The 26,596-nt window shown below is 30.9% G+C and overlaps 1 protein-coding gene across 3 annotated transcripts; it reads right to left on the reverse strand.

Moving 5' to 3' along the window:
- Positions 1 to 11,776: 11,776 nt before the first annotated feature.
- LOC129972155 (uncharacterized) lies at positions 11,777 to 25,181 on the reverse strand. Of its 3 annotated transcripts, none has more exons than XM_056086172.1 (6): positions 25,005 to 25,181; positions 24,048 to 24,101; positions 18,307 to 18,655; positions 16,322 to 16,381; positions 13,118 to 13,309; positions 11,777 to 12,095 (listed from the first exon to the last, which is right to left on the reverse strand). In XM_056086172.1, exons 1-6 carry the CDS (start codon positions 25,057 to 25,059, stop codon positions 11,951 to 11,953), a joined length of 855 nt encoding a protein of 284 aa, XP_055942147.1. In that variant the 5' UTR covers positions 25,060 to 25,181; the 3' UTR covers positions 11,777 to 11,950. The 3 variants fall into 3 exon arrangements, with proteins under 3 accessions (XP_055942147.1, XP_055942148.1, XP_055942146.1); XM_056086173.1 differs by having other exon boundaries at positions 18,359 to 18,655; positions 24,048 to 24,090; positions 25,005 to 25,179; XM_056086171.1 differs by having other exon boundaries at positions 18,359 to 18,655; positions 25,005 to 25,179.
- Between the last annotated feature and the right edge of the window lie 1,415 nt (positions 25,182 to 26,596).

Here is a 26,596-nt window from a genome sequence, read left to right on the forward strand (position 1 = left end):
CAAACCAGTGGTCGTAGGTTCGATCCTCGCTCTCGGCATTCGTTTTACTTTCACTTTTCTACATATTATTATTATTTTTTTAATTTTAAATATAGAGAAAATTATTATTTTTTTTTTTCAAGAAGTAAAATTTTGACCAGAGTTTACAAAGATTTCGATATTTTATTTAAAAATACTCCCAAATTAAAGAAATTTTACAAATAAAAGTCTCAGTTCGGTCAGATATTCTGGGCATGCGCAGACTTATTCCTTCTCTTATACACATGGCTTTCATGCATGGATTTGCACCATTATAGAATGAAAATAAATAAATAAACATGTGGGTTTAAATTCGGCCATTCAGCTGATCCTATGTAACCAAGTGGTCCGCGTGTCAACCTGCAAACCAGTGGTCGTAGGTTCGATCCTCGCTCTCGGCATTCGTTTTACTTTCACTTTTCTACATATTATTATTATTATTTTAATTTTAAATATAGAGAAAATTATTATTTTTCTTTTCAAGAAGTAAAATTTTGACCAGAGTTTACAAAGATTTCAATATTATATTTAAAAATACTTCCAAAATAAAGAAATTGTACAAATAAAAGTCTCAGTTCGGTCAGAGACTCTGGGCATGCGCAGATTTACTCCTTCTCTTATACACATGGCTTTCATGCATGTATTTGCACTATTATAGAATGAAAATAAATAAATAAACATGTGGCTTTAAATTCGGCTTAACAACGGTTCGTATGTTGCCTAGTGGTTCGAGTGTCAACCTGCAAACCAGTGGTCGTAGGTTCGATCCTCGCTCTCGGAGTTCGTTTTACTTTCACTTTTCTTGATATATATATTTTTTTTAAGTTTAAGTATAGAGAAAATTATTATTTTTCTTTTCAAGAAGTAAAATTTTGACCAGATTTTACAAAGATTTCAATATTATATTTAAAAATACTTCCAAAAAAAAGAAATTGTACAAATAAAAGTCTCAGTTCGGTCAGAGACTCTGGGCATGCGCAGATTTACTCTTTCTCTTATACACATGGCTTTCATGCATGGATGTGCACCATTATAGAATGAAAATAAATAAATAAACACGTGGCTTTAAATTCGGATTAACAACGGATCGTATGTTGCCTAGTGGTTCGAGGGTCAACCTGCAAACCAGTGGTCGTAGGTTTTATCCTCTCTCTCGGTGTTCGTTTTACTTTCACTTTTCTTGATATATATATATTTTTTTTTAAGTTTAAGTATAGAGAAAATTATTATTTTTCTTTTCAAGAAGTAAAATTTTGACCAGATTTTACAAAGATTTCAATATTATATTTAAAAATACTTCCAAAATAAAGAAATTGTACAAATAAAAGTCTCAGTTCGGTCAGAGACTCTGGGCATGCGCAGATTTACTCCTTCTCTTATACACATGGCTTTCATGCATGGATGTGCACCATTATAGAATGAAAATAAATAAATAAACACGTGGCTTTAAATTCGGATTAACAACGGATCGTATGTTGCCTAGTGGTTCGAGGGTCAACCTGCAAACCTGTGGTCGTAGGTTCGATCCTCGCTCTCGGAGTTCGTTTTACTTTCACTTTTCTTGATATATATATTTTTTTTAAGTTTAAGTATAGAGAAAATTATTATTTTTCTTTTCAAGAAGTAAAATTTTGACCAGATTTTACAAAGATTTCAATATTATATTTAAAAATACTTCCAAAATAAAGAAATTGTACAAATAAAAGTCTCAGTTCGGTCAGAGACTCTGGGCATGCGCAGATTTACTCCTTCTCTTATACACATGGCTTTCATGCATGGATGTGCACCATTATAGAATGAAAATAAATAAATAAACACGTGGCTTTAAATTCGGATTAACAACGGATCGTATGTTGCCTAGTGGTTCGAGGGTCAACCTGCAAACCAGTGGTCGTAGGTTTGATCCTCTCTCTCGGTGTTCGTTTTACTTTCACTTTTCTTGATATATATATATTTTTTTTTTAAGTTTAAGTATAGAGAAAATTATTATTTTTCTTTCCAAGAAGTAAAATTTTGACCAGATTTTACAAAGATTTCAATATTATATTTAAAAATACTTCCAAAATAAAGAAATTGTACAAATAAAAGTCTCAGTTCGGTCAGAGACTCTGGGCATGCGCAGATTTACTCCTTCTCTTATACACATGGCTTTCATGCATGGATGTGCACCATTATAGAATGAAAATAAATAAATAAACACGTGGCTTTAAATTCGGATTAACAACGGATCGTATGTTGCCTAGTGGTTCGAGTGTCAACCTGCAAACCAGTGGTCGTAGGTTTGATCCTCTCTCTCGGTGTTCGTTTTACTTTCACTTTTCTTGATATATATATATATTTTTTTTTAGTTTAAGTATAGAGAAAATTATTATTTTTCTTTTCAAGAAGTAAAATTTTGACCAGATTTTACAAAAATTTCAATATTATATTTAAAAATACTTCCAAAATAAAGAAATTGTACAAATAAAAGTCTCAGTTCGGTCAGAGACTCTGGGCATGCGCAGATTTACTCCTTCTCTTATACACATGGCTTTCATGCATGGATGTGCACCATTATAGAATGAAAATAAATAAATAAACACGTGGCTTTAAATTCGGATTAACAACGGATCGTATGTTGACTAGTGGTTCGAGTGTCAACCTGCAAACCAGTGGTCGTAGGTTTGATCCTCTCTCTCGGTGTTCGTTTTACTTTCACTTTTCTTGATATATATATTTTTTTTTTAAGTTTAAGTATAGAGAAAATTATTATTTTTCTTTTCAAGAAGTAAAATTTTGACCAGATTTTACAAAGATTTCAATATTATATTTAAAAATACTTCCAAAATAAAGAAATTGTACAAATAAAAGTCTCAGTTCGGTCAGAGACTGGGCATGCGCAGATTTACTCCTTCTCTTATACACATGGCTTTCATGCATGGATGTGCACCATTATAGAATGAAAATAAATAAATAAACATGTGGCTTTAAATTCGGCCTAACAACGGATCGCATGTTGACTAGTGGTTCGAGTGTCAACCTGCAAACCAGTGGTCGTAGGTTCGATCCTCGCTCTCGGAGTTCGTTTTACTTTCACTTTTCTTGATATATATATTTTTTTTAAGTTTAAGTATAGAGAAAATTATTATTTTTCTTTTCAAGAAGTAAAATTTTGACCAGATTTTACAAAGATATCAATATTATATTTAAAAATACTTCCAAAATAAAGAAATTGTACGACTAAAAGTCTCAGTTCGGTCAGAGACTCTGGGCATGCGCAGATTTACTCCTTCTAGTAGGTGGCGCTCACGACGTGGCGAAACGCACCGATCGTTTATCCTTTCTTGCACTTTACAGCAGCGCCCTCTAAGCCGATTCTTCAAAGGAATGATTTCACCATCAAATCCATTTAGTGACTAACGCTCTCTATAAGTCGAAACTATAATATTTCCGCAACGAAATTTTTGACCTCTGTGTTTTTTACTTCGAATAGTATAAACGACAGAATTCTCTTTCTCTGTGCTATGAACATAGAAGTGTCCGTCTTGCAAAGAACTTTAAAAACGCCAATTAATTTCAAACGCGTCTTGCTTTCTTGATTAAAATTTCAACATTAAACCCATTTAGTGAAGAGCTCCCGAAATACAAAATAAATATATAAACCTCTGAAAGAGCATTTTTTGATTCAAGAATTTGTGAGCTCTCATTTCAATCTATCTGAATAATGTTACGTTTTTTCTCGTTGTGAAAATGAAACTATACATTTATTGAAAGATTCATAAGAAGGATTTCTGACTTTAAAAAGCAGTTGAAGTAGATAAGGTTAAAAAAAAAATTATTGCTCCATTTCGTTTTTGTCTGCTTTGGAGTACTAGTTGATATTGATTTAGTCATCCATCATGAAAAATCGCAGAAAAACTAAAGCAGAGTTTACTTAATGTTTGTAAATTGCAAGAATATGAAGTACAAAAATATTCAATAAAATTATCATGATTAAGTAATATTTTCAATTTATAAGAAAGAAATCACTATTTTATCTTTTTAATTTAAATTAAACAAGGCTAGGAAAATGTATTAAATTCAAATGCATTAAAATTACAAATTTCCATAATTCCTTAATTATAAAATGTGCTCTATTTGATGTTTTACATCCAATTAGAATTGTTTTGTTAGACATTTTTAAAAATATCTATTCTAAAAAAACAGGAAAAAAAATTAAACAAACATTTTGAAAGAACCTTCGAAATTTATTAAAATAACATGTCCATTATCAATTGATTAAAAATGTACTAACAGTATGGAATCATGTATTAAGATAACAGAGAAGATCAGATATCTTTAGCCGTTCAACGTGTTTATCAGTAAGAAAAAGAAAGAAAACGTTTTAGCATTTAAATAATACGTTACAACTGTTTATATCTAATATAACTGTTTATAGAAAATGCATGCATTACAAACTGCATTCCTTGAATATCTGTAAAATGGTACTGTCATCACCAATGATTTCTTTTATATCTTTATCTTTTGAGATTGTCAGTATTTCCTTTTTCTTTCTTCTTTTATCTAGAATAAGCCGTAATTTCAATTGTACAAATTCATATCATCGAAAAGTTTTTGAATTACCAATGTTCATACTATAGTCCTTGTCATCATTTAAAATAGCAGTCGTGCTATAAAATATTTTACAAAATTTCAAATTTAATAAATTAGCATTTTTTAATAATAAAATTTTTTTATTTGTTTAATTAAGTAGAATATATTTTCCAAAATATATATAATAACCTGTTTTGATTATGAAGAAATTTGAATTGATCACGACTAGATCAAGGACTTTTTTTTTTTCTATAAATGTTAAATAAATACCAAGGAGAATTTATTTATATTCAGTTTTTCTTTAAAAAAATAAAATTCATAGCAAAACAGAATGCAAATGCAGAAAACTTAATTATGCATAGTTACAAATCCCCAATTAATCGCATGTATAATCCCTAATGTAAGTAAAACTTCAAAAGTAATTCCGTGGTTATTTGTGTCATTTTTCGTCATTTTATGGATTGTCAATTGAATTCGCTTATCCACAGTTGCTACTGAATTGTTATCTAATACCGTTGATAACGCGATGTTTAGTTTATAACAAAGTTATGAAAACTTAAAGTCAAGCTAGACATACATCAAGACTAAAGACGCTTGCAGACTAGTGTAGTGGGAAACAAAAAATATGCATGTCTTGGATATCGAAGCATGCTTGCATAATGTCACCTATAAAAAAAATATGTAAATTATTGGATATCGCTTCTGTAGGTGCATTCATTCGTGCCCGATCAGTATTTTTGATGAACATAGCTTCCCGGCAAATTGAAATGCAAACCGTCGCAGCAACATCACTCAGGATAATGAATTAAGTTTTATAGAAAAGGAAAAGATAAAAATACATGAAGTAATTATTTAAATTAATAAAAAAAAATTGAAAAAGGATTAAAGCAGGAAAAATAGGTTTAAGAGGGAGGTTGAGGCTAATTCCACGTCAGGCCATGAACAAATGTCGATAGCGCTTCAGTTAAATGTTTTTAGTAATTTTTTTCGATAGGGTGAAAAGATTTAAAGCTACATCATCAGTTTGTTGAAACTCTGCAAGTATTTTCTTAATTTTAGGTATTTTCATTATTATTTTGTTAATTTCTTGCTTATATTTGAAAAAATCGGTTGAATTTTCTTTACTATTAATCTCAATAGACTGCACTTGTTCGTGGCGCCATCTCTTGGCGTTTTTAGTAACTACTATTATGGGGGGGGAGGTCCTCTCTCTCTTTTTTTAAGAGAGATGAAGATTTTTTTTATTAGATAAAGAGCAGCTGAATTTCTGAGCACCTCTAAATGAGGCTATATGTGGTTCATTACAGTTATATATTTATGAATAAAGGATATCTTTTATTTTCTTCATTCGCCTATTTTCTAGGGTCGTGCCTTTCGGTGCATAATGCACAGTAAACTTGGAATTTACATCCTGTGTTGTGGTGGACAAATTTTTGATAGAAAAAACAGTGGCTTACTATTTTCCTAATATATCTGACAACCATGTAGTAAATTGTTTCAAGTCGTAGATATTGGCAATATTTTCTGATTTAAAGACATATACTTGATAAATTGATAAAAAAAAAGTTTTTTTTTTTTTTTAATTGTTTCAATTGGTTAACAGTGTCGACTTTGAAGCTTTTTTTTTTTTTTTTTGTCGAAAGTTCGCTGTTAATTTTAGACATAGAATAATCAACAATTTTTACAATTTTGACTGGCATTTTTAACGCTTGGAGATACTAGGTATTATTCCATTATCTACGTATTTAATCAGGTTCCTGTGGCCATTAACATACTATGCAACATACATGCAAAAACTCATCGACAAGCTTAGCATTGCAATTAATATTGTGGATTTCATTAAATCTTTTAGAATGTTACGAATTACAGTGTCTAAAGAGTAGGTTGCGCTGTGGGCCTTCACTTTAATTTGTATAAATCATGTACTCTTTCGTGCACATTGCTAACTTCTGTAATTACCTCGTACAATAAACATATATATTTGACAGGATATCTGGAGTTTTGACAAGGTGTAACTTGATATACAGGCTCATCAACAAGCTTAGCATTACAATTAATTTTGCGAATTTCATTAAATCTTTTCAGATTAATGTTAACTTAATTCAGATAAACGTTACGAATTACAGTGTCTAATGAATAGGTGGCGCTGTGTGTATTCTCTTCAATTTGTATAAATCACATACTCTTATTTGTGCATTGCTCACTTCTGTAATTACCTCTTGCAATAAACATGTTGTTTGGGAATTCTAATGCTTCCTCTTAACAAGGAGTAACATTATATGGAGGCTCATCAACAATCTTAGAATTACCATTAATTTTCTGAATTTCATTAAATCTTTCAGATTAATTTTAAATTAATGTTAATTCGAATAAATGTTACGAATTACAGTGTCTAACGAATAGGTGGCACTGTGTGTATTATCTTTAATTTGTATAAATCACATGCTGTTACTTGTACATTGCTCACTTCTTTAATTACCTCATGCAATAAACATATGTGTTTGAGAATTCTGGAGTTTTCTCTTGACAAGGAGTAACATGATATACAGGCCACCTGCAGGGAGTGAATCCCCTACATTGAATTCGAAAAGACTTTGTTAATTTCCTCATAACTATAGGAGAATCTTTGGTGAAACTGTTACGTTATTAGAATGCTTTTGGTTAGTGTCATCATTTTTCTTTTATTTCTGGGGTTTTGACCTTCCTCATTAAATTTTCCTGTCTTCTTTTTCTTTGAATCTGAAATCCAATTTCATCCTTTGGGCTATCAATGACGTCAGTATTCGAAATAATTTCTACATCGTCATCTGACTTCGTGTTTGTGACATCGTCAGCTGATCAGACAGCCTCTACAGCCTCAGTAGGTTCGGAAACTTTTCCGAAAGAGATAGAGTTAGTAGAAGATTGGAAATGAGGACAGAGATCGAAAAGCGCAAAATAAAGTTCATAGTTACTTATGCCTAATTTCTTGGTTGCCCTGGGGGCCATCTCCTTAATGCGTTTAAGTAGCTTTGGCTTCTTTTCCTCATTTCCGTTCAACACTGAAGCGATCAAATAATAAGTTCGACATTGGCGAAAAGTCGGTTTTCTTTTATTAAGCACTAGGTGGATTCTAGATGACTTATATCCAAAGTTTTATAGAACTTTACAGTTTTAATGGGAAGGCATCATACAAAATTGTCTATACCATCTTGTTTGTTGGTTCTTCAGTTTGTTCAAAGTTTGTTTGGGGAAATCTGAAATGTAAAGTTTAGTTAAAATCTAGAGGTCTTTTTTCCTACGATTGAAATGTTTTCTCATTCGAGAAACAAGTGCGATTGCATGTAATTCCTTGGATATTTCTGCTACTATTAGTTAAAGAAATTTCATGCTAATTTTCAACTAAAATTTCAGAGCAAATGTGTAAAATGTTTTGGATAATTTTATTTCTATTGCAAGTTTCATGTTCTTATCGGCCAGACAACTAACTCTAATGTAATCGTGTGATAAGTAACACGTGCGTTCAGATAATTCCGAAATTCCTGGAATTTTATTTGTGTCAAAACCTTGAAGACACTTGCAATCGGTAGTTTCAATTCCGAATAAGAATCGCAATATACTCAAAAAATCACACAGAGAGACATTTTTACATAATAGTAAGACGCAAGTTGTGTGTTTTAGAGATTACTGGTGCTTTATGAAAAATTATTGCTCCATTAAAGGTAAAATAATATTTGGTGCATTAAATGAACGTCAAAAGGAAATCGTAAAAGCGTTAGTTCGGGATTGAAAAATTCTAAATAAATTCTAATCACATTTATAATATATTTTAATTTGTGTTGATGATCTAATGGAAGCTGAAATGAAGATTTTGGAATTTTTCCAGCTTAAAATATTGATAGCGGTTTAATTTTTTACACTATTGTTTCCGGGGTCTTATGTTTTTATAATATTCGCTGCTTTGATTTTTTTTTAAATATATATTTTCAAGCTTTTATTAAGTGAATAAGTCATGTAAGTAAAATTCGTCAGTTTAATAATCTTCTACTTTTAGATTTTAATACGTAGTGACGTTTGAAACAATTTTCATGAAATCCTGTAATCAAGTTTCAGAATTCATTACCAAACGACTTTTTCCAGATAATACAAAAATTTAAATAATATTAAGCCACTAATTGATAATTAAGCTCTTAAAATAGTGAAATTTTTCACTGTCATTTGTAATCCATATTCAAAATTTCAAAGTATTAGAATATCAGAAATTGAATGAAAACTTAATTATAAAATTTCGTATTGACATAAGTGAAATATGTCCTTTTAAATAAAACTTAATAAAATACTACGTTAATAATATGACACAGTAAATATATTAAAATACTTATGATCCGGCAATGGATATTTTTTGCACGACCCATAGTAAATGAGATAGAATAGATGTAATTGGGTAGATTAAAAAAGGAAATCCTAATTGAAATTATTGGAGTTGAGATTAAAAATGTATTCAAAATAGTTAAACTGCAAAAGCGGATCAGATGCATCGAATGCAACACAGCCGATAGATCCGTCAAGGGATATTTAATTAATAAACTTAACCTTTGGTCTGACATAGTATTTGAAATCATTATAAATATGAATTGTGCTTGCTAATAGGTTTATGTGACCAACAGAAGCTCGCGCCTCATTTTAAAAATACCTGTGGAACGTTTCCAAGATAAACCTAGCTGTTCTCACCGGTAGTCACATGAGAATCAAGCACAAGCATCAACATCCTTTTCTCTCAAGAAAAATCAACCGCTTGCTAATATTCTTGGTACGCATGGAATTTTATATGTGCAGGTTCAACGCAAATTTTATGCGCTCCAGTACGTAGGTGGAATCTAAATCTTCCAATTTGCCATAGGTTCAATGTGGTTTCTCATTTAAAGGATTGAATTGGCAAGAGAAAACAATTATTTAACATGAAAAAAAGTGAAAGCACAAACACCTTATACTTAAAGCGCTGAAAAATGACATGATCTAACTAATGGCAAAAATAACAGAAGTAACTATATTTCAAATTCCATTAGAAAATTGAATTTTTATTAAAATATATTTTAAACTTTTTTTAAAAGAGAAAGTTCGAAAAATTAATGCATTAACGCTTTACATATTGAAACTATTCGTTTCATTTTTTTTTTAAATTTTAATCATACCAATTTAATAAGAGCAAAAGTCAAAACTTGTGAAAATAATCATTCCATGCCAGACTCCGTATGTAAGGTTATTCACGTTTTAGGAAAAGTTTTCAAACCTGTAAAATGTTTTTTTGCGTCAGTATATGACAATTAGGGATTGCAATACCGGGCCAAAATTTCAATACCGGTATTCAGTATTTTTTAAATCTTAATACCGGGATACCGGTTTTAATACCGGTATTAGAAATTTTAGAAAAAGAAAGAAAGCACAGGTGTTTCTTTATTTTATTTGCCAGTTTTGTTAGAGAATGTAAATATCACAAAAAATAATTTGTAACCTATAAATTATAACATTATATAATCACAAAAAAGTAAAGAAACATCTTATTTATTTAAATCACAAAAAAAAAGTGTATTCATCACTACTCAGTCTGTGGTACTATTACAAATTTTTGAAATGTAATCTTAAAAAAACATAATGTATCCATTGTACTGTCATTAAGCCTCAAAAGTAATTTTGTGTAAAAATTAACAGCTGTCGAAAACGCTCGTTCGTCATCTACGCTAGTTGTAGTACTGTTAGCAATGCGCGATATACTTTTTCGAAGTATTTACCTCTAAATCCCTCATCTTCAAATAAATCGATTTCTCGTCGGATGGTTTTGGATATAGCTGATTTCTGTATTGTATTTTGGTTCGTTGAATTTTTTTTTATTTATCGCTAATTTTAGTTTTTGTTCAAGAGACAATTCCTTTTTACTATCGCCAGTAGTGACATCATAATCTTTGATAATTGAACCGAATTCTTCTGAATGTGTATAGGTTTGTGGGTAAAAATATTTACTCTAAACTTAATCAGATTTGAATTGGCTATTTTCTTTTATTCTTTTTCATTTTCATTTTTAAAATCACTATAATTATCTAAATACCATAAGACATTTTCTATTTCGGTATGCCTTTCTCCTGTGCGATTTTTCAATGTAATATATAATTCTTCAGATACTGATGTGTGCTGTTCTTTTAATGACTGCAACATGAAATTTATTGTTGCATTAGCTGTTAATAAATTAGAATCTTTCCGACATAATACCTGAATAGTCAGTTTTATTGGAAGTAGAGCTGATATAGTTCTGGATATTAAGTCGAATTCACTATCTGAAAAATTAATTTATAGGTTTAAGTCGATTATTGCTTTTTGGATTGGATTTCTCAATTTCAAAAATCGCTCCATCATTCGGAGTAATCTGTTCCAACGTGTTTTAGAATTTAATATTATCATATATTCTGTTTTATTTTTAGTTAGTATATATTTTAGTAATATACCCTTTTTATAGGGGAATGTTTAAATATCTTAACAATTTTTCGAACTTTATAAATCATAGGAAGCAATTCTTGATAGGTTAATATTTCATCATCATTAGCAATATCTTCTTCAACAATTATATTGTCATTATCTTCATTGTCAATATCACTCTTACTCTTTTTAAAGTTGGAATCCGAAGTTTCTATATCCATAGTATTTGGATTCTTCTGTTCTTTATTTGTTTGGTATAATACATCTATTACTCCTAATTGCATTCCATGTGCATAGCAGAACTGCTGATTTGCACCGATCAACTTTCCAACTATTTTCATAATTGTTGGTCCATCAGTCGTTATGGATACAATATTTTCTTTCAGGGATAATCCATGTTTCGCTAATTTAGATTTAAGCAATTAATTAAGCCATTCATTAGCTAATTAATTTCGCCCGTTAGGGAGACATAAAAACAAAAACGTATTCTATTTTGCTATGTTCGCGATACCTGAACATATAGTGGAGACAATTTAAAAAATGTCTAGTAAATACCGAAAAACCGGTATTTAAACTTGTGAATACCGGTATTACAAAATTGTACAAATGGCTCAAAATACCGGTATTCGGTATCCCGGTATACCGGTATTGCAATCCCTAATGACAATCGACTGTACTTCTAATCTTCCCGATTGCAGAGCCACGTATGTAATGGGACAAAATAGAAATAACACCAGTACAAAAGTGTTGAATGCTTTATTGTCGTCTGTTAAATAAATAGTTAAAATAGTCAAAACTATGATATAAATTTAGTAAAACGTATTACATGACTAAAAGCCTGATGAGATGACTTCATATTTGGTCATAGAGAACAGGCGTCGTGCATTCGAAGCTGCAGATAAAGCCGCGGAAATCAGGAATATAGATTATGAATGCAAGAACCAAAGATCCAGCAATCGCAATGTACTTGTAGAAAGTGTAATCCATGAATGTCTTGCTGCAGTACTTCCTGTCCGATGGGTCGTAGTTCGGCGAAGTACTGAAGTAGAGCGACATCTCTGTGAGAATAAAAGCATAATCATTAAGTGGCTGGGAAATCTCGAATTTTATATCAGAGTTCTGTTTTAACATACGGCGAGGGCTATTTCAAAACGAAGATCGTTATATCACGAGAATAACACAGAATACGAGGATTCGAACACTTAGAAGTACCCTTCCCTAAATTTTAGAGTCACACCAATGGTTAGATATTCGGACGTGATCTTAAATTTCGTGGATACAATGATCATATTCATTTCATGTCTGTACTGGGATCGATTTTCGAACTTGAAACCCTAAAGTTCAAAAGCAAAGAACTTACTTCCCCATTAATTATGGTGCTGATTGTTTGTGAAATCATTTGCCAGAAAAATTTCATATGATGTTACAGACAGATGACAAGTATAACAATATGTCATATGTTGAAAACCTTTTCTTCCTACAAGATTCCCAATAAGTCCCAAAATTAAAGTACCATGCCACATTTGTGTATATCAAGGTAGTATTTCTTAGCTCCATCGATTTAGTATATCAAAATACTTACAGCTATAAAATCATTTAAAAAAAACCTAGAAAGTCGAAATTAAATGTTCATAATTCTCCCTTTATTATGTGTTCTATAATTTAATTTTCTATTCTTTAGTGCTTCAACATTTGTTGATTAGTTATATTAACATTCAGCTTTGAGGGGGTTTTTTTTTGGAGGAGATAGAGAGGGTGCGGAGAACGATACCCGCCCTGGCATAACTTGCCCAAACTATCAACGCAAGACTACGATCCCATTCGTCATAAATTTGCAGTAAATGTTGGCTTCAAATCTTGTACTTTGGAGTACTGTAACTGAGACTTTACTACCATCCCACTCGTTTCGAACATTGCCAGAAAAGATGTGCATCCACAAAATCTCAATATACTACTGAAGTTTAATGATTATAAATTCATTGAATATTAACAATACCAAACTATATTAAATAAACTGAAGTAAAATTTGCAGCTCAAAACTTTGTCTTCTACTCGCACGAGAAAAAAAACATGCACTTACCGATTGACAACAGAATTGCTAGCAGTCCAAACAACATTCTGACCAAGAATTTTTGCTGACCCGTACAGCGCTTTCCAGAATGATGAAAGATATTGATGGATATCCATACACCGACGAGCATTGCGCCAACTGCTCCTATGATTAAGGTGAGCACGGGAAAAGAGGAAGAACAGTGTTGAGAAAATTTTATTCCTGAAAAAGAAATAGAAATTGTAATATTGCTCACTCAGCCAGAAGTATAAATGTTATGTGAACAGATAAATATTTACATGGGATATCTGTACATAAATAGAGTCTGAATTCATGAGGCAAACTTTAAGGGGCCCATGTATGTTTATAAACCAGGGATAGGAAATGAAATGAAAAGTGCAAGCGGGAAAAAATCTAGCACTGCTGAGGATTTCCCTATTTCCGCAATAATGTGCGAAATATCGCAATGCCACCTTTGGCCCTCGATGGGACGAGATGTACCAGTCACTTGGGCAACAGATTTGTCAGTAGCGATTTTTTTCTTGTGGAAACACCTCAAGGAATGCGTCTACGACATTCTGACTCTGATGAGGACCTACTTCATTCCAAAATTTCAGTGGCTGCTACATCTGTTCGTTGAACAACAGGCATCTTCGAAAGAGTGCGCCAATCATGTGCGAGATTTTACCATGCCGGTATCGATATTGGCGGTGGCGCATTTGTACATTTACTGCAGATTGTGTAAGTAAAAGAACTGTCTCTTCATTTCTTCAACGTTTCTTTCTTTTTTTTTTTTTTTTTTTTTTGTTTACCTTCACTTTTTATTTTTAACCCATAGTGCTACACAAAATCACTTTTTTTTATTTACCCTGAAAATTTGGTCCATGAAATCAGAAACACCCTGTACATACAACTCATTTAATTAAAATATGCGTTAATCGAATCGGATGCAATTTGGAATTAGCAATCATTTTCTATCTTAAGCTGCACCTTAAATAAGAAAAACTTACCGATTTCTTACATTGCGCAACAATTTATTAAAAAGTAATAATTAAATTTGAAACAATGCAGCAATTATTGTCTTTTGCATTAGTTTAGAAAATTTTACCTGAATATGAGCATGTTATTTCTTAATTGTATAAATGCGTCATGTTGATCTCGATTAAATGTTATATTTTATTCTGACTATTATTATCATTTAAAAAGTAAGTAAATTTCCAAAACAACATGTAAATTCCTATTAGCATCAATAGTTCTCATATTCCAGATATTTGGTTCTTGAGAAATCTTTGCACATTACAAAATCGAGGGGAAAAAATAATTGGGAGCATCATAGGTTTCATTCGATACCACCTACTACAAAACAATCGCTAAAACTTTGTTTCAAGGCATTATGATTTTATACACATCCGATAGATGTCGCCAGGAATTCCAGGCAGATAGTATGAAGCAAAAAACTCCGAACTTTTTGTATTTAAGGTCGTGAGAAATATTGTTTTCTAGTCGCTTTTATTATATCTTAACTCGAAGTCCATCACAATACAACTGAGACATATAACATTTAGATTAATGTATTCTTTACTATACTCTCTCTCTTTTTTTTCTGCATAATTTTGTAAAATAGCCAAGCCATCTATTGTATTTACAATACCATTATTTCCGAAGGCAAAACGATCATTTTAAAATCCTGTTTTAAAAAATTGAGGATAAAGAAACAGTTTTCCACCGGTATTCTCTTTATTCTTTTTCATATCTTAATTAATAAATTGAGGACCACATTTTTTTCTCCATTTGGTTCCACTCCATATGATGCAATATCAGTTTGGTTTAATTCACATTTTTTCTCCATTTGGTTCCACTCCATATGATCCAAATCAGTTTGGTTTATTTCACATTTTTTCTCCATTTGGTTCCACTCCATATGATCCAATATCAGTTTGGTTTAATTCACATTTTTTCTCCATTTGGTTCCACTCCATATGATCCAATATCAGTTTGGTTTAATTCACATTTTTTCTCCATTTTTTTTTCTTCCATTTGAGTTCAGACAACTTAATCCTATGCGATTATTCCATTCCTAAGAGAATCCAGAACCTTTTTACATTTCGTATGTCTTTATATCCACGTATTTCTGGTGACGTCCTTTCCCTGGATTCTAATATTAACAATGCTTTCTAGGAATGTGCCATATATAATCAAAATCTATCAAGAAATATATGAATTATATATCAAATCAAGTTACTATAAGTGAAATTATATAGAAATATCGTGTTGCATTGCACGTTCCAAATTTTTTTAAGATATATATCAAACTGCACAGAATTAATAATGGCCTTAATTTTTTTTTGTTAATTTTGCATTTGCATATTATTATAAATTTTGTCTTTGGATATTATTATAGCGTGGCTTTTTCTAGGTAATTCCTTTTAAAATTTGAAGGAGAAATAATGAATGACAATTCGCGGAAAATATAAAATAAAATGTTATGCTAAAAAAATACCAATTTCCAAATAAATACGGAAATAGCATTCTTACAGCTAATTAGTTTAAAATTATAATGTCAGCATTTTTTTTTTTTTAATTTTTCAAACGCGATCTTCGTTTGTAAAAGTAAAAGCATTTGGAAAAATAATCAAAATTCATTTTGAAGCTCAACATTTAATTAAAATTAAAAATATTAATTACTTATCGCCTAGATTACTTATCTAAACATTGTAGGTATTATTAATTACCTACATCGATTAAATAATCATCATTTTTATTTCATAATAAATAAATTATTTGAAATGAAGCATCCGAATGAAACTTCAAGCTGTTTACATTATATGGAACACATTTACAAACACAAATACATTTTTTTTTTCATTTATACAAAGTCTTTAAAAGTGACAAGTGAACTTTTAATATACAATTGGCCGCGGTGGCCTGGTGGTAAGGTATCGGCTTGTGAGCCGCAGGATTTCTCGATTCCACCGAAGAACCGTCGTGTAAGGGAGTCTGTTGCACGTTAAATCCGTTATACCAAACGTCCTCCCGCTGGTGTGGTGTGGAGAGGGGGGTGCCAGCTCAGGTGTCGTCCTCGTCATCTGATCGAGGTTCAAAATGACGAGGTCCGTCCCAAAATAGCCCTAGTGTTGCTTTACAACGGGGCGTTAATATAACTAAACTAAAACTTTAGTGTACAATTTCATAGTGACATTCAATTTGAAAAATAATAATAATAGATTTGTTTACCCATGGCTATTGCAGAAAGAGGAAGCAAGGAGAGCAAAATTTGAAAGATGTAAAAAACTCCTGTAAATGAAAACGAATTATATTAAAGAAAACGAAATAATCTAATCAATTAATATTGCAAACGATTGGTTATAAAATAATGCAATTAATATTAAGAAAATTTTATAAAAGTTAATAAATACGGGCAACTGTATATGATCAATCTAGTAAAGAAGAAAACTAATTTAATAAGAATAAAAGTGATGCTACATATTAATTTACATGTGCAATGTTTTCGAATCTATAGATCTTCTGATCATTAATTAAAAAAAATATTTAAGGCATTAAGATGCTGTGAAATTATAGAAAATGTTTTTCTACAGGGTTATCGAATTTCTGTAATTCATGTTCTTTCTATTCTCTTATCTATAAAGAAAATCATGTTTCTTTGTCTAAGTTGCTAACGTATTTGAAATCATTTAAGCAAAAGAAATTCTTATCGATTAATCAGCTAACTCAATTATTGGGAAATATAAAATCGAGACAGATGAGGGATTTTATTTGTTTCAACCACTCACTCTCTTGCTTACAGTTACAGTTTAATTAAATTTTCATCGGTTACAATTTAAATCAATTACAGTTTAATTTTATTTTTTAAAATTAAACTGTAACTGTTATAGTTTAATTTTAAAAAGCGTGCATGCGCAGAACAGTTGTCGATTCTGCCTTCATCTGGGTGGATTGATACAAGTCTTGATCATTCAAAAAATTGTATGAAGAAAACTTCGCCCCTCTTACATCTGTTGGCGCCTTTCAAAACAAGAAAGTCGCCAAGCTATTGCGCCATCACGTTTGCAGTTACATGAAAAATAAATAAATAAAATCATGTAAACTTCAGGGAAAAGACAAAATATTTCCGTAACAAAAAGTCATGTATATGCTCCCAGAATATTACCTTCAATGTTGTGTTTTTTCTCTACAAAAGATAGTTCATATTCTGAATGGTGACTATGGTGATTAAGGAAGAACAAGCATTTCTCTATGTATCAAACACCATTTTCTTCAACTAACCGTCTTTGGCGACCAGCTTACTCTCCAAGATTTTTTAGTTTGTTAAACGATTATTATGAAATGATTTTTTTTTATTTCAATCTATTTGACACGACTTAAACAACATTTATAATATTAAGTAATTTTTTTAATTTTAATTTTAATATTAGCAAAAGCATGCGACTCAATATTTTGAAGAATGAGTTTTAATTTCATAGCATTACAAAAGCAATTGAAGTGTGCATTACTCTTAAAATTTTTTAAAAACAAAACAAAACCAAATCTAACATTAAAAGCATTGTAACAATGTAAATTAAACTTGAGGAATTTATTAAAAGTAAAGAAAATAATGAATAGAAATGAAATCGACATAAGATAATTTTAAGACATAAGACAAGAGATAATTTTTTGAATTTTAAGATAATGCAAAATTCTTTTTGGGAAATTAATAGTTTTGGAAGTCGTCTATTTCCAGTAGGTAACGCATAGCAAATATTCATAGTGACAGTTAAGCCTACTTTCACTCCCGATTATTACGAATCAAGTTTATTTCTTAATTTATTTTGCATCTTCTGACTGAATGAAGTGTTTTACATGGCAAGCAACATTTATAATATAATAATTTTATTTAATTAGCGAAGTGTTGAATGAAGTGCAGCTGTAAAATCGCTGAATAAAGCAGTCTGCTAAAACTGTGATACATCGATATGTTTATATTTCAATGTTGCCATTCCGTTATAAGTAATAAGAGTCATTTCCGTGCCACGTATGTTAGCGTTTTATATATATAGATTTTTATAATATTTTCTTATGTTTGGTGTTAAAGATGGTCACTGTTCTCAAGAGGGGAATTATATCGAATAAATACATCATAGAATATATTTTGCAACCATTAGAAACACTGGAATCATTTAAGGAGAAAGTTGACCTAATGGAGGGTTAAATTATCTTTTTACCGAGGATCAGCTTTATTGCAAAGAGCTTTCCTGAAAGAAAATATTTCCTCACTAGAATTCCTGAAAGCGATTGCAGATTTTCTGTAGTAATTGATAACAGCAGAGCAACAAGTGGTTGCTCTCGGTTGTTCCTCATTACTCAGTTGTACATTCCCAAGATCAAATGAACGTATACTGGAGCTTCCGATAAGCGCTGGAAGAAAAGCTGGAGGTGGGTTTGGAGGAGCTGAAAAAATTTCCAACAGGTTTCTGGTGATCTCCTCTTCTGATCGGAATTTGTCTTTCGAAGGTTCCAGGACTGCTGGACAAGATTCGATGAATTCTGGATTCTCGTACCGCTTTGAAGAACCTGCGAAATGCCAATTATTTTTAGAACTCTGCATATTATTTCGCGCACTAAGAGTTATTTCAAAATTTTTTGCTAGGTATAATGCTTGTTAAAAATTGTGACAGAATCTGAAGAAGAAATTTCTTGCAGAAGATTTAATAAGAATTTTTAATGAAATTTGGTCGTTCATTTTGTCTTTATAAGAATGCCTATATTAAATTTTATTCTTAAACTGGATCATTCACTGAATAAGCATATTCACAAAGATGAAAACTATTTCAATTTTATTGTATTTTTAGCGAGTAAAAAAACAGGTATATTTATAAGGTAAAAGTGTCAGAAAACACTTTAATTAGTTGAAAAGAATACGCAAAGAATACGATGCCTCTTTCAGCTAATCGAGTAGTTTTTAGCGATTTCCCAATATTTTCCCTTTTGGCACCTTTTAAGTTCTCATTCGTATTTTATTACAAAATTTATAATAGTCTTCTAAATAGTCTTAAAATTAATCTAATATTTTCAATTTTTTTAAACCTTTTTTTTTTTTAAAGCCTGCTTACTTTACATGGACCTTACCATTCATAATGATCGTCATTCCGGTCAGAGTTGATATTCGATTTTGAAGCCAGAATGCAGTTTATATAAAACGGATTTCGTGATTTTGACCAGTGGTTCATTTCGATGAAGACATTTAAACAGGCACCTCTGCTTCAAACTCCCATACCACACTAAGGGAATTACCATTAGCCAGTGACTGGTTAAATTGGAACGATGTCTTTTCATCACTCACAACGGATATTTGCCTCGATTGCATCTATCCTCAATCGGAGAATTGTTTATTTGTTTTTTTCTCCTACTGACAAAATAGTGAATTTTTGATGTCATTTACAACAATCTTTCAAGGGAAAAATAAGCAAAGCATTGATTTTTTTTATTTTATTTATTTATCCTTTAAGGAATTGTCTAAAATATTGAAATAAAAGAAAGAAAGAAGTGGATACAATTTTATATTGTTTGCCAACGGATTCTAAAATCTTCCGCACTTTTGCGCATGCGTTAGGATGAGTTTAATTCTACAAAATAGGGGTGAAAGGAAGAGTTGTTTACATTTTACATTAAAGTAAATTCCGAAGAAACGCACATCCTTCCCCGTCTCACCCCTTAGTAAGATGGAATCGTCGAAAAGTGGTAGTCTACAGATACAGAAACGAACAGTAGGAGGGAGCTTTGCTAATGACATTTTTTATAGTCTTCGTTTCTTTAACTATCGTGTGCTTGCGGCATATGATGTCACTATTTTCAATTTCGTAAATGAACATTAAATCACTCAAAGGTAAAAATTCAATGCAAAAAGAGTACATAATTTTCAAACACCTCAAGTATTCTATGAATTCTTTCCCCGCGCAACACGATATATCCAGTTTTTACTCAAATGTTTGATCCAACGTTTCAGTCTAGTGATTTGGCAGTTGCAAAGGCATGTTTCTGCCACACAGTGGGGCGAATGTTTGATCCGACGTTTGACGGGACGTCGTTCAACATTGCGATATTTCACTTTTGATGTTGTCGAAAGTGAGAGGACTACATAAAAAAGAATGGAAAAAGGGAAAAGGAAAGTGTTCGAGGATCAATGCACAGAGAGTTTCGCGCATTCAAATATTAGGATTATGTATATTTCATTTGGTGATTCTTTAAAATTGAATGATATCGGTTTTTGTTTTTATATTATTTGTTTCTCAAAGTATGCTAACTGGAGAAAATAAAAATTTCACAATCCTATTTATATAAAAAACAAACATAAAACAAAATAAATAATTAATATGAAAAAAATTAAATAATTAAATAATAAAAAAGTAATAAAAATTAAAAAGTTAAAAAAATAATAATAAAAGTTAATAAAAAAATTAAATGCCAAATTTAAGCAAAAATATGTCGTCATATTTTGAAATATGCTCATTTGACTTTTTTTTTGGGGGGGGGGGCTAATTATGTAAAGAAAATGCAGTCAGATTAAATATAGGGTACTGCTATCGACAGCTTTCGAATAACTTCCTGGTTTTTGAGTGTATACAACTTTTGCAAATAATATACATTTTATAAAAACCCCACTCTCTAATGAAATATGAAAATTAAGAATTATAAATATAACAATACCGGGAAATAACTGACGGAATGTAGCTGCACGCCCACGCAAAAGACTGGATTTCTTCGAGACTTCCTTTGATTCGAGTGTTAAAATTCAACAACTGGCGAATTGTCTTTCAACGCAAATGTTCGATGCTAGAGTCATTAGCAACTTATGGGTCAACGGTTCAAGCCCCAAAGCTAAGAATTGTTCGTAGCGTCTTGTAGCGCTTACTTTAGCTGATATATAGGACGTCCGAATCTCGAACAGAAACCATCATCTAAATAGTTATTAGAGAAAAACAGACTACGTAGTCTTCCGAATCTAATTTGGACCCGTTTTCTCCTAATCGACTGAAACCAAAATTTGATACAAAACTACAATTTTAGAAGTCGCAAAATCACATATCAAATTTGATATGTTCAAATCAAGATTGTGACGCTTTGACACGCAACTGAAAGACGCTTTGACTTTTGAGGCTTTGACACGCTTCTGAAAGAACAGACTGACAGACAGACAACTCCTTATTAAATTTGGCTCAAAATTTTATAAGTGCCTACAATATATATGATAAATCTGTTGTAAAGTCTCGATCCAATAACAGGTAGCGTTATGATCAAATTCTTTATTTACAGCTTTATTACATAAAAACAACTCTTTCTCATCTAGGTTAAATGAATGATGCTATTTACAGCACGAAATTTAAGCAAGAATAGTTCCTCGAACAAATTTGGAGAAAACGCCTTCACAAGAACAGCTAACAGGCGGTTGGCGTCTCAGGCTACTGCAGGGTTAGCTCTAGGAATCCACCGAACTTCCTTCGGGTGGAATTTTTCTCAGAAGTCCACTTCATACCAAGCTCCTCTCCCTCTCTTCTTCCGAAAAATCTCACCTTTTATCTTTCTCTCAGACTCCACCTTTCCTGTCCACTCCCTGTTACCCAATCACCGTTCAGAACAACCTGAATCGTCTCTGGTCGCCCGTAGGAAATGTCCATTGATGATCCACCATCCACAATGGGAAAAATGAAGGACATCTGGAGTGTTTGACACTCTCGCCTTTCGAAGACACGATTTATTTCCCTGGGAAACGCACGTGTGGTTCCTTATCTGGATTAGCACTAATTGGCCAGACGACCGTACTTAAAAGGAGGGTCTTCCATTTGGCAATCTGGAGGCCCTCAACACTGTGGGAGTTTCGTTGATGAAGAATGGCCCGGAATGTAAATTATCGAGTGTGGGAAAAAGGAATGCCACAGTGGTCACCCAGGGAAGAAGCTGGATCATTACACTGTGCATTGAATTTTATCCATCTAGCTGCCTGCGTTTTGTAGTTATATTGTTAGCTTATATTCGGACAGCCGGACTAATGTCCTCTGAACGGATTTTTCTCAAAATTTGATAGAAATCTATAAATTTGGTTGTAAATTATATATACCAAATTTCATCCGTCTAGCTCAGAATATTTTTTAATATCTTTGTCATAGACATAGAGGCATAACTCCAAATATACATGAATATGCCATGAAACCAAGCATCTTTGTTAAAAATATGAGTACAGAAAATGAAATCGTTCGGCAATGAAGTCTTATGTTTATTACAGAATATTTTTTTAATAATTTCTGCAAAATTGCAGGGGATTATCTATAAAAATTTCTCTGCTTCATTATAAAATTCAGTTAATAATTTTCTTTCAAAAGAATTTAAATTAAATAAATGATAATATTTTACTTCATTTCAGTCAATAAATATACGCCTGAAAAAAATTAAGAAGAATTTTGAATTTTATACAATCTCTCGATCCTATGAACCATATTCAGTAAAATATTCGTGATATTCTAACTTTTAAATCAAAAACTTTTCTCTGTTCTTCTATCCAAATCTGACCGAGTCATGAAGACTATCATTATTTTAGGAAAATCAACTATTTCATTGTGAGCTTTAATGAAACTCTGAGCGCTGATTGACATATCTTCTACAAAGGAGCAGTCTAAAATCCTGAGTATTTATAAAATGATATTCAAATTTTCATAACTCACCCAGTTTTCGTTAGAAAATAACGGATATATTTTTTTATTTAAAATGCTAATATCCGAACAATATATATTAATTATTACTCATAGGATCAAGGGTTTAGACAAAAAGAAATCTGTTAAAAATTTATTTTCTAGGTTTAATTTCTTGTGAAAATTAATTTAATCTTTTAACTTGAGCTTTTGTCAACATATCGATAAAGACTCATTTATCTCATGCACGCGCAACGTGTAGGTACAGTTTAAATGTTATTTTTATTTATTAAATAGATTGTTGAAAATTATGTTTAAAATACTTTTGAAAATTGATCAAAAATAGAAAAAAAATTATATTATTCAAAAGGATATTTAAAAAAAAAAAAAAAAAAAAGGTGAAAATCAACTCTTTGATGTAATGTTTTCGGGAAGTGTCTCGAAAAAAGAAACGCCCAAAATGTTTTTCTATTTTTAATTAATCCAAAGTATATATATGTCCCCCCTCCAAAGTATATATATGTCAAGTTTGATAGGTATAAATTAAAGGGTTTGGGGTGTAAAGCGCTACCACACTTTTATTTTTATTATAAATAAAGATCAAAAGTTTAAATGGCGTTAGCTGAACATTAATTTTTTTCAATATAAAATCCTAAAATTAGTATGATTTTCTCCCTTAATTAAGGATTTTATGATTATGTATACTATAAAAGTGATCATGAAATAAACATTCATTTGCGTTTTTAACAGGAAACATATAAAATGATCGAAACGCTAAGTTTCCTTATTTTCATCGAATCATTGAAATAAATGCTTATCAGTTTAACAACCAATTTAATATATCTTGAAATCTATGCACAGTTTAGCGCAATATTTGACAGTGAATATGAAAATAAGACCTGAAACAAAAATGAACTCTTTTAATGAAGTAATAAGAAATTTTAAAAAATTTAAAAAGGACAGATTAAAATATCATTCAAATGAAATTCCCACGAAAAGAGAATTTAAGTTGAAATAATATTAATGCTGTTTTCAACTACACTTAAGAATGCATAGAAAGTCCTGTATTTTCTTAAATAATGTGTACGAATTGAATAAACAATAGTTTTGAGGGCCACAAGATATAGCAATATAACAACGCAATGTTACTTTTGAAACTTTTTCACTAATGATATCAATATTGATGCTTTTCAAAAACAAGTGAATTGCTGCTAAGATTAGATAGCATTGTTTCTATTCTAAAAAACAAGTGAATTTATTCAGAAAGAAAAGAATTTACTCACCAGGAATTAAAGTACATTCGAATGAAGTTTCAGCATTGGATTCCTGAAACAAAACTACTCACTTTGATGTAAAAAAATATACAAGGCAAAACAGATTAAGAAAAAATGCTTCAATTACTAAAGAGTACCTTTTTTTTTTTAACTCTTTAAATTTCGACTTTCCTTTAAGGCACGGATACTTTATCTATGAACAATCCACCGTATGCGAAATGGAGAGCTCTGATCCTTGAATCTTCACATCAATACTGTATTTGATTACTTTATTTTCAAATACAAAATTTAAATTCCACGAATTAACTATATTTCCCTTTTTTTTTAAATTTTGAATTACATATGTGATTAACATATAGAAAACTATATTCTCCATGAACAATTAACTACATAATAGTATTTAATTGAAAAATGACTTATTTAGTTAGAAAATGGCAAAAAAATAAATATATATATTTTTTTAAATTAAAAATTTCCTAGCCAAGTACAGATGGAAAAATAATATAGTTAAAATTCTAAGCAATCAAAACACATTCAGTTCAACGTAACAATATTTGTCCATTCAAAAATGCACAATTAATTGATTACTCATAAAAATTATTACAATTGAAACTTGAGAAATCATAATACCTAAATGCGACATAGAAATTTAACTCAAAAACGAACACAAACTATAGAATATTCTACATGGTAAAAAAAAAAGGAGTAAAACAATAAATTTAACTCAAAAAAGAGCACAAACTATAGAATATTCTACGTGGTAAAAGTAATGAAGGAAAAAAGAATTAAAGAAAAAAGGAAATCAAGGGAAAATATTTTTTGCTTATTAGCATTTAAAATAAAAAAAGATGTCAATACAGTACAATTTATAAGTCCGAAAAGAAAGATTAAGACAATGGCAAATTTTCATTTAAGGAATTTACTTTAAATTGAATGAAAAACAAAGAGAAACAGAATTATCATTACGTTTCTTCTGTAAAATGGAGTGCGCATTATAATATTTCGAAAAATCTAATGCCATCAAGATATTTAGCTCTGAAGTGAACACTCAGAATAAGTATTTAGTACACTAAGCCTGAAAAATGTCAACATTCAGCGATACCGATAAACAGCTGATTATCAAAGATTATATGCGCAAATGGTAAATGCATGGCAATAGCTGTAACTCACACACAAGCGCAATATATCTCTAGAATTACTAAAGATAAAATCCGTGTAAAGGTCACGGCAGAGGAAATCAGAAACTAACGTTATTTCGATAAAAAAGCAAGATTACGAGAAAGATTTAAATCACTCGATTTTTAATCCGAACTTTAGTTGCATATCTATTATTATATATATATATATATATATATATATATATATATATATATATACATATATGGGATTAGGATGAATAAAAACCATACGGAAAGTGAAAATTTGTGAGTTTTTAATCAAAAAATAATTAAATGATTAAAAGAAATCAAAATATTTCCATTTTTTTCTGATGAATTTGATTTTAAAACGAACGAAAAATACTTTTTATGAAAGTAACTAGGATTTAGAAGACGAAATACGTACCAATATTTTTTATCGTTTATCATCGAAAACGTTTGCTTTGTTTAACTATATTTAGGCATAACTCATAAAATTTAACATCGTTGTTGGTAGTCATGCTGGAGTTTTGCAAAAGAGCAACAAATGTAATAAATAAATAAAAAATATATAAAAAATATTTATAAAATACTTAAAATAAGTCGTACATTGCGAAAAACATATATAAATAAGTTTTTTACAGTTTGTGTGGGCAATAAAAGCCTGGTGATAAGGTACGGGCTTCGGAAGATCTAGGGACCCGCTGATTCCACTGAGGAACCGTCGTATAAACGGGTCTAGTGCACGTTAAATCCGCCGGGGCCAACCATCCTCTAGCTGGTGCGGTGTGAAAGTTTCGAGAGGGTGGTGGGTGCTAGCTCAGGTGTAGTCTTCGTCATCTGACCTCGATACAAAATGACGAGGCCCGTACCAAAGTAGCTCTAGTGTTGCTTTAAAACTGGACATTAATATAACTGAACTGAACTGCAGGGTTGTGCTGATTGGAATTTTATTTTGCTAAATTTATCCGCATTCTACTACATTTATGCATCTATGAGTAGATTCTTGGTTTCGGAGTTGAAGTTCTATGCACTCCACCAGAAGCATTTCGTTCAAGCACTTTTACATTTATTATGGTGAAATTTAGAGAAAGGTTCATGAAGAGAAGTTACAATGTCTTACACAGTGAAACTTTCAATTCCCTTTAAAAAGCGATGCTAATCGAACCAAACTAAACGAGAAGTTAGGCATATTCTTGTTGTCAGTTTCACAATTTAAGGTCTTTTTAATCAATTTAGACGTAGTTAAGTTGAACTCTCATTGAAAGTGTTAAAATGTGGGAAAAATATATATAAATATAATAGCATTTATTTAAGTTGTTGAATTGATCAATAAAATATACAATTATATCAGATCATAACATTTAGTCGGATATCAAACCGGATAAAGGAAAAGGGTAGAAGAATGATCGGTTTTCTGAA

The sequence above is a fragment of the Argiope bruennichi genome, chromosome 6 (genome assembly GCF_947563725.1).
Source record: "Argiope bruennichi chromosome 6, qqArgBrue1.1, whole genome shotgun sequence".
Classification (NCBI taxonomy): Eukaryota; Metazoa; Arthropoda; class Arachnida; order Araneae; family Araneidae; genus Argiope; species Argiope bruennichi.

Excerpts from the sequence above, each read along its gene's own strand:
- LOC129972155 (XM_056086171.1), bottom strand. The coding sequence starts at position 25,059 with ATGGCATTAGATTTTTCGAAATATTATAATGCGCACTCCATTTTACAG. Across the intron at positions 16,382-18,358 it reads AATCGCTTTCAGGAATTCTA|GAGTTTTTTACATCTTTCAA; the intron begins GTGAGGAAATAT and ends TTTCATTTACAG. Across the intron at positions 12,096-13,117 it reads AGCAATTCTGTTGTCAATCG|AGATGTCGCTCTACTTCAGT; the intron begins GTAAGTGCATGT and ends TTATTCTCACAG.